At 37.9% G+C, this 9,262-nt stretch overlaps 1 protein-coding gene across 1 annotated transcript in view; it reads right to left on the reverse strand.

The window, feature by feature from the left end:
- The window catches only part of ntf3 (neurotrophin 3), a 14,663-nt gene continuing 5,401 nt past the window's right edge, over positions 1 to 9,262 (reverse strand). Inside the window, exon 2 of the mRNA XM_016447424.1 lies at positions 1 to 944. Coding sequence (XP_016302910.1) covers positions 177 to 944 — 768 coding nt within the window. The 3' untranslated portion in view covers positions 1 to 176. The remainder of the gene's footprint in view (positions 945 to 9,262) is intronic.

Raw genomic sequence — 9,262 nt, forward strand, 5'->3', positions numbered from 1 at the left:
AAGATTTTTCTTTGCAAACAACTTAAATAAATAACAAGTATATTTATACATTATACATAGACATGTATAAACTATATGCATTCCATATAACTTAAATAATAATTTATATTTATATATTTACAGCCCCCACCCCAGGGTACATAAAAAAGACAGTGGAGAAGTCACTGCAGTGTTTTTCACGTCCTGCGGTGTTTGCGTGAGAGCGCGCAGACGCACGAGGTGTCTATTCGTATCCAGCGCCATCCCACCGACGATTCATCCTGAGTGAGAGCACGTACAAAAGTCTGCGAGGTTTTGCACTGCGAGTTCCAGTGCTTCTCGTCAATACCCCGACAGCTGCCCTTTTGCGACTTGGCGGTGTTGCATCTCGTCTCGTAAAAGTACTGCTTGATATTTGTGCGTCCTGCATTGACAGACCCCAAAATCTTGACCACTTGTCCCTTAATGTCCACAGCAGTGGTCCTGTCCGTCACCCACAGGCTGATGCTTTCACACACTGAAAACTCGCCCCTGTAGCTCTTGTGCTCAGTGTTTCGCTTCTGCCGCGTCTTGTTGGTGCCGCTGCCGTCCTGGTTGCTGACAAAGTCGTCCATGAGGTAAAGCGGTGGCGGTTGCAGAGGAGGTCGGTCGCTGAGAAGCACACGAGGCGAGTTGTAACGTTTGTGCTGACGCAGAAGCTCCGTCGAGATGTCCGTCACGGACTGGTCACTGATGTTCTCCTTGTAGTCCGTCACTGCGGGTGGGTTTAAGGTGGAGGAAGGCAGCGCGTCATCCTGCTTCTGTCGGCTGCGGCTGATGTCGGCCTGCAGGAGCTTTATGATGAGCGTGTTGATGGGGTCCTGCGTGGGCCGCTGCTTGTCCATCGTAGAAGCTGAGATACCATAGAGGTACGCGAGGAACATCACGTACAGCAAGATGGACATCACTAGATTCACCTGTAAGATCTGTGGAGAAACAGAAGACAGTTTTATAAGCATGGTAGCAAACAAAAGCAATCAACTTTCGTTTTTTTTGGCCCTGTGACAGCACTGATTCTCATGAAGCTCATTGTTTCCTGACAATAAGTGGTGGCACTTCTCCAGCATATCTGCATGCCATCGAGGCACACAGTTAATGGGTGTGCGGTAAAAGATGGCCTGCAGTGACATGCACATGAGCGTGTTTGTAGGGCCTCCCTTTTGGCACATTTATTTGAGCGGCTGGCACATCCATTTGGCACGGTGTACGTTCTGTTTCATGATGGAGCACAATACCATGAAACAGAAACCACAAAGTGCAAAAGCAGAGTCTGCTAAATCATTGGAGCATCATTAGAGTACACCATATCGTAGTGGTATAAAAGGTTATTTAAACTGGATTCAAGAAAAAATAAAATCACTTATTCACCTGTGTAACTTTTATTTCTGTACTTACATGTTTTCCCATGCAATTATAATTAATAGGGACTAGAGCTTTTCAAGAACCACTTACATTTCAATTTGTTCTTCACACACTTAAAACATATAGCATACAAGTCAACTTTTATAAGACTTTTATGATACGTTATAGTTCTTTTGGGTCCCCTTGAAGGATTAATTGTAAAAGCATGGAAAAAAAACTACCAGCACATTTCTTGATTTCTCCAGTAACGGTTAGTTACTGTACACTACTTTAGCAGTGAATGAAAAGGAAAATACAATGAAAAACACTTTTTCTTCAAAGATGTATTAATCTTAACTAGTGTTAATTTCAGCATCTTCCAATACATTATTAAAGTCTACCAATACATTATTAAAATAAAAATGTATCTGTTACTATTATGTAATAGACCTGAGCTAACATGAACAGATGTTTTTTATAACGTTAATAAAGATTAACAAATATAATGCTAATTGCACTGAAAAAAAGTAACCTAAAAATGGTCAAATCTAAATTAATGGCTTTTATTCAAGTCAAAAACAATATTTAATATCAGTGAATCCACCTAAATATATGAATTTATACCAACAAATGGGTTAAATAAGGTAGAAATAGCTCTTTAAGGTCACAATTACAGGATACCAAGTTTTAAAGTGTGTAAAGTGTACTATTTCATTTCTATTTCATTTTATGTCTCACAAAAAAGAATTTTTCAATTTTGGGTAAACTACTGTATTCTTTTAACACAATATTGCCTTTTTCCACATTGCTTCAAGTAAGAAGGTCTGTCCCCTGTGAGCTGTTGGTGATATTTAGTGCAGATTTTCATTCTAAATAAGGTAAGAGTTGTGGCTTACCATAATCTTGTGTGGTTATTTTAAAACTAACAATTACAGTTAACAGTCTTTCAATTTTCTTTTCAACAGTATGCAAGCGGCAGGCCTCACTTGGCAATTATCAGATACGTCACTTTCCTGGTACGACAAGGATACCAATTCTTTTTCATAACTCGTAACTAGACATCAGTAAAAGTACACATTCCTTCTCAGGTCTACCTGAATAACCAGACACTGACTTGTTGCTTTCAGGATTTCTTTCAGATCAACGTCTCAATTGTGCGTTCTGGGATCACCTGAAATTAAACTGATTTAACGAGAGAATGTGAGCCACTGTGGCCGCTGCAAAACATCTTAACGTCAAACCTAGAGCTGTCAAATCGTAAGGGACAATAAACTACAGACTACAGTGCAAAGTGCAGGAACTGAAGACTAATGATGACACTGATGCACAAAGACAGACGCATTGCAGACAGTCAAGGGTTACAGCTGCTACATCAAAGGACCATTTGGCATCAGTGTCTGATAAAAATAAATATCCAGTGTGCTTCCTAAACTTTACGCTGCCCTGGGTGTTTCTATATCTTTTCAGAACCACATGTCTTGCCTTCGAAGAACTGCAGGGTTTGGGAGGTCTTGGCGTGGTTGATAGTGTCATGGGATGCTTGGTTTGTTACATAAACGATTGGTTTTAAATTAGACTTTGGTGACGAAAACGAACACAAAAGACCTCTTGTTCTGTAGGAATGTTTGATCTTTTATCATTTGACACTGAGTTCAGATTAGTTCACCTGGATTTTACAGAAAATTATCTAATTTGTCATTGATGTCACAAGTTTGCAGCCAATTGTCTGCGCGTATCAACACTAGGGATATGCCGGTATCAATTTTTCATGTTGCAGTTAATTGCTAATGCTTTTATCACGGTATGCGTTATTATCACGATGTTGAAATTTAGTTTAAAAAAAGTGCTGTTATAATACAGTATAACAGGTTTAATAACTTTTTTCTTATAACAAAAATAACTGAACATTTAAATGCAATAAAGCAATACAGAAAAATGTATAAAGTTAAAAGTTTTCATTACCGTGATATATCACATTACCGAATACCGGCACAATCAATCAACACTGACCTTTGTTGTTTAAGAGATTGAAAACTTGATGTCTGTAAGGGACAGGCGAATGAAGGAGTGTGAATCAGACCCACGGCGCTCAGAGGAGACTGTTAGTCAAACTAATTTTGCTTTTTGGCAGGGGTGATGCCTTCAATTACACGTTGGCGCTTCAAAAGAGGGACGGCACGACAAAGTCACCTTACAGGCAGTGGCGTAGAAAATTACTCAGTTTTATTGCCTTTACAGATTATTTTTTTCTGCCTGCGCAGTTGCTGAGTTCACAACAACCACATTACTGAAGTTGTGACTGAATAATTGTACTAAATATATAATCTGTAGTAAAGAATTTTGCAAGGGAATCAGCTTAATTCCAACGTGTGCTAATAAGCTAAATTTGATAAACCAAATCCAATTTACATTGGCAGGGCATCTAGCAAGACACAAAGGGATCAAATTTGCACTAAATTCAAGAATCAAAATAAGGCCAAAAATGCAAAATCCCTGCAATTAAACTGTTTTCATGCATGTTTGTTCAAAATAAAATACAATTTATTTAACCTTAACAGCCTCTTAAAATGTAAACAGGCCTGTTTTGGGGTTGTATCAACCCTCTGGTGTTTTTCTGTCATTTTTTTCTCTGGTCATTCTTGACCAAAATAAATGTATGTTTTTTTTATTTTTTAGAATTTGTTGACTGTATCTTAATGGTACAAACCGTTTTGGTGTTTGCTATGTGAACACACACACACACACACACACACACACACACACACACAAACACACAATGCGATGTGAACACACACACACACACACACACACACACACACACACAAACGCACAAAATGGACATGATGTGAAAAGCTGGTCCTGAAAAAATATTTACACGGTCAAAATTGACTGCATTGAATGGCAAAGCAGAATGAACTGTAAGTGTATTTCATCTTGTGGAACAAGTTTGGAACAAAACTAAAGATGCTAACAACTAAAACATGTTTTGTAAAACTTATATTTCATCTAAAAATGTTAAAAACGTATTTCTGAGCATTTTTCATAATAATAAATGTTTTTGTTTCACTTTTTTACTTTTTAGTTTCACTTTTTCCCTATTTTTTACTTAACTATTCCATTCATTTAATTTAGTACCATAAAATCCCATAAAAACACACAAAAAATATTGAACTTAAATATAATACATTCATTTGATTTAAGTGAAAAAATCTTATAAAAAATAAAAATAAAAAAAGAAATTCTGTCATTTTTACTGCAACGTGAGCAGCACCAAAGAGTTTAAAAAAAACATTGCATAAAAACATACAACTGTTGCCTGAAACCAAAAATTTGCTGTTCTCATACTGAAGCAAGAGTTACGTGACTATCCCAGAGAGCCTGTGAGAATGTATGTGTATTGATTACGATTTTGTTGTAATGTTTATATGCATTTGCAGTGAACTACTTCAAATTGTGCAACATTCCCATGTGCACTTTAATTGAGAACAGAAAACATCAGTTAGAAATGCTTCGTCTTTGTCGACACAATTTGCGTCTCATACCCCATAAATGCATAGCCTCTAGGGGGAAAATGTACAAAAGTGCAAGATACTGGAATGAACGTCAATTACTCTCACCATTTGGGCTCATTCAGGTGAACACGGGGTGGAAATTTACTTGGAGCTCCAGACCAGGGTTGAACAGATAATCTTTTTCATCCTCTTAAGTGCGATCAAATGCTTGGCTATGTTTGTATACATCCAGTAAACTTTTAAAACGGTTCTTCTACATTAAGCTGCAAAAATTGCCTATAATGAGCAACTTGGACACATTAAAGTCAACTTGCTTCCCTTGAAGCGTAATTTATAACACAACAAATGATGTGCACTTGAATCTGTTTCGACCATGTTTGAATAGATAATCTTTCGCATCCTCTTAACTGCTCTCAAATACTTAGCTGTGTTTCTTCATGTGCTGCAAACATTGTCGGAGACCTTCTAGGAAGCATGGCTAATGCGATCCCTCACTAAACTAACAAGTGTTTAAGGTCTGATCCATGCAGAGGGCCTTTCCGAAAGCTTTCCTCTCAAAAGCATTTAAAATCTCTAAGACCCTGACATATTTCTTTATGCCTTGCTCTGTCATGTTGCATAAATGCAGGAAGTTCACGTCTCACAGGAGCACAGATGTGCATTCATGTCTCTTCCTGGATGAACAGCAGCTTAAATGTTTGTCTTCAGGAAGGTGCCAAAACGAGGTTTGGTAGGGGGAGATTCTTCTAACATCACAAATGATTGCAGCTCAGCTTGAGACACTGACCCAAGTGCTTCACCATTTCTTTGGGTTTCCAGTCAAACACAAAAAGGAGACGTTTGAAGAATCTTGATGCAGCTGTTTACAGCATGCAATGATGGCTCCAAAAAACACAAAAAAGTACCCGAGAACTAGACCTTATGTCTTGTACATTATCTGAAGTCATACAATAGCTATGTGTGAGGAACTAACGAAAATTAAAGCTGTTTAAAAAATTGCACCAGTACAAATTTGTGCTGGCGAGAAGGAGAATCAAGAGTTGCAGCAGACAGAAAGGTTTTGAATGAATTTAGTTAAATATTCCTCAGATGAAGATGACTTCAGAAGACTCTTGGACTATTTTTATGGTGCTTTATATAAACTGTTGTGTGCAAGGATTCAGGATTTCCGTGCAATATAAAATAAGGCTATTGAGTTTGCTATATGAGTTTGCAATGACATTTTCCTTTTTAAAAAGAGAGTAAAAAGAGAGCAAAAAGCATTTCCTGCCAGCACTTTCACATAGTAACATTACTATTTTGTTGCATAATGATATACGTATGCTCTATTACTGGTAAACTAAGTGTAATTCTATTTTTTCAAGACAATTAAGTAAAATGTCAACATATTTAAGGCTGTTTTCTAAGCCATTTTGTTGGATATGATTAATGTACAATAACAGACATTATATGATTTTCTGATAAAATAATTTAGTAATAATAGTAATTTAGTAATAATATTGTTACAGAGTTCCAAAGGATATTTAAAGGGGGTTACAACATTGTTCATTATAAACAATAGAAATAACAAAGCAAAAGCCAAACTCACTAAAGTGCCCAAACTCACAGTGGGCCACAATTAATCCCTTAATACAATTAATCTGGAGAAAAACTAATGAATTGACACTCCTCAATGCACTTTATGCTGAAAACATAATGTAGGCTAAGCTATTACATTTTTGTATTTGGTAACATTCTTGGTTAAAGACGCTGTGTGCTACAGGCCCACCAGCGGGATAAACCACTCCCTACACAAACTCTTATGTCTGACCCAAATTGAGCATGACATGAAAGTAGTGGATGATTTTAAGTGGTGAATGTTTTTGACCATTTCCCTTGGTGGCAGTTCCACTCAGAACCTCTCAGCCAAAACACACCAGACTGTTTTAAGCGCCTGGAATGACACTCTAAGTTCATGTGCTTGGCCTAGTCAGCTGATAGGGCAGTTAATGAACTCTAGGTTGCTTTCTTAGGAATGCCCAAATTTGTTGACGCCCTAATCCATTTAAACTAGGTCAGAGAAGAGAAAAGCTGTCTGCGTACTTTGAACAATTATGAAAAGTCCAGGACAAGATAAGACTTTTCACGTGGCATTAAGATCGAAACACAAATCGTGATGATTAGCTGGTGGCCGTACAGTACAAGCTCAACCATTCCGTTGTGCAGTGCTGATAACTATGTTTGCACAATGAACGGCATGTCGACATGACTTTGGGCTAAATAAAAATTATGCAACACATTCAGCATATTTAAGGTTATCACATTGTATGCCAGGTTTGGACAGATTCAAAATTTGCTCTAGGAGTGGACTGATCTTCAGCGAATCAGAGGGATATTGTTTTTAAATCACCCTGGGTCCTTTTTACTCTAGCGCTGCTCCTCATCAGCCAAAATAGATGCAGTGACGGCGATAGATAACAGCCCAACAACCTCCTTGACTAAATGCTAAACAAGCAAGCATTGTTTAGGAGCTCACAAGTCCATCGCCTCAGAAGTAAATTACCTCAGAAACTACATCAAGAAATTCCTTTTCACTTACACACAAGTGACTCTCACAAAAACGGTCCGCCGTAATCAGTTTGATCTCAGCAAAAAGGAATTACTTTTATATAACCTGAGTCTTGTGACCTTACGAGCTATGGGCCTACTGGTAGCTGCTTCATTTTTCACTGTAAAACAAAGGTCCTGGCTATCAAGCCAATATTTTATAATGACATAATATTAAACTGCATAAAACAGCACGCTCAGTGAACTTTTATTTCAGGACACGGGAGCATTAGGCGTCAAAATCTGGTCCTTGATCTCCTTCAACTGGTTTAGACCACTCGATGCACAGCTCTGCACTTGCCTCGGGATTAATCCTTATAAACACTAGAGGTTTCCTTCATGTTAGAAACGGCAACCAAAAGGTCACTAGAAGTCTGAATAAAAATGAATTTTGTTACTTTGACTTTGCACAACATACATGTTCTCCCAACAGCAAACCTTTCCGTCAAACAGCTGTGATATATAACGAATAACAATCAATTGCATGCATATTTCTGTCTTGTTTTCGATTACACTTGAAGTTCAAACCTACAGAATAGCATGTTCATGTATGACAGGTGTTAATCTCTCACAGCACTGTGTCAGTGGCCTCGACATTGGGGCTTCTTCACCACCTACGCACATCATCTAAGACTGGCCAAGGAGGCTTACAACTCCCTGAGCTTTTAACTCCTAGAGGATTGGCCTGAGATTAGCAACAGCCTTCACACCAACCAATGCACCATTTAACACACCGTTCAGTCCGGCACGCTTAGATAACAAAGATATTGGAGTTGCACGGTCAACATGAACTGGACAGTTTTAGCATTCATTGACTAATCCACTCAATGGCCAGTTTGCATTGACATATTGACATATTTACAGCAAATATATGTTTATTTTCAGCCGAATCGATTTAGACAGCTAAATATATGATTATACACAGTGTTGGGAGTAATGCGTTACAAGTAATTTGACTTATGTAATAAGATTACTTTTTTCAAGTAACTAGTAAGTAACGCATTACTTCTCAATTTACAACAAAATATCTAATACTCTTTCAAATAGATAACGCAAGTTACTTTGTTTTTCATTTATTGATTGAGACCTCTTCTTTCCTTGTTGAGAGAAATCGGAAGGTGCAGAGGCATTGTCTGTGTAACTTTTTTTAGGGAGTAATGCAATATTGTAATGCATTACTTTTAAAAGTAACTTTCCCCAACACTGATCCTACATGCGGTAAATTGAAAATCCACAACCAGTTTCCCATTCTTAGGGTTATTTTCTGTCAGACTGAGTTTGTAAGAGGAGGAGTGCCATATGTCCAACTACAGAACAGCGAGACGATCAATCGAGCTAACAGATACTGTACTGATACACTTTGTATACTTCAGTCACATGGAGTTAGGTTTTAGCTTTGTAAAGATACTTAATCAAAGAGTTTTCCATTCAAGCGCACTATGAACTGTTTAGCTATTGTTTGAGATATCGAAACATGTGCATACATGTCACCGGAGAAATAGAAATAGTACAATGAGAGGGAGAATAAAATATAAAAAAGGTAAAAGCACTTAAAAGTGGCTGTTCTTAATGCACACAACTGTCTGTTAGCAATGCACTGACACGTTGAAAGCATCATGCAAAATGGCATGTTATCTTATGGTATCTATCAACTGGACATGACACTATGACCGTACATATTTCTTGTGTGTTTCAGAAGAGCTACCCAAGTTGATGGACTCAGGATGGCTTAGGAGGCAGCATGCCAGCGGAAGAAATCCACCCAGGATTTTCAAAGAAGAGCGTCTAAACCCTAATGCTGTCCA

This window comes from Sinocyclocheilus anshuiensis, unplaced genomic scaffold (assembly GCF_001515605.1).
Source record: "Sinocyclocheilus anshuiensis isolate Anshui unplaced genomic scaffold, SAMN03320099.WGS_v1.1 scaffold283, whole genome shotgun sequence".
Lineage (NCBI taxonomy): Eukaryota > Metazoa > Chordata > Actinopteri > Cypriniformes > Cyprinidae > Sinocyclocheilus > Sinocyclocheilus anshuiensis.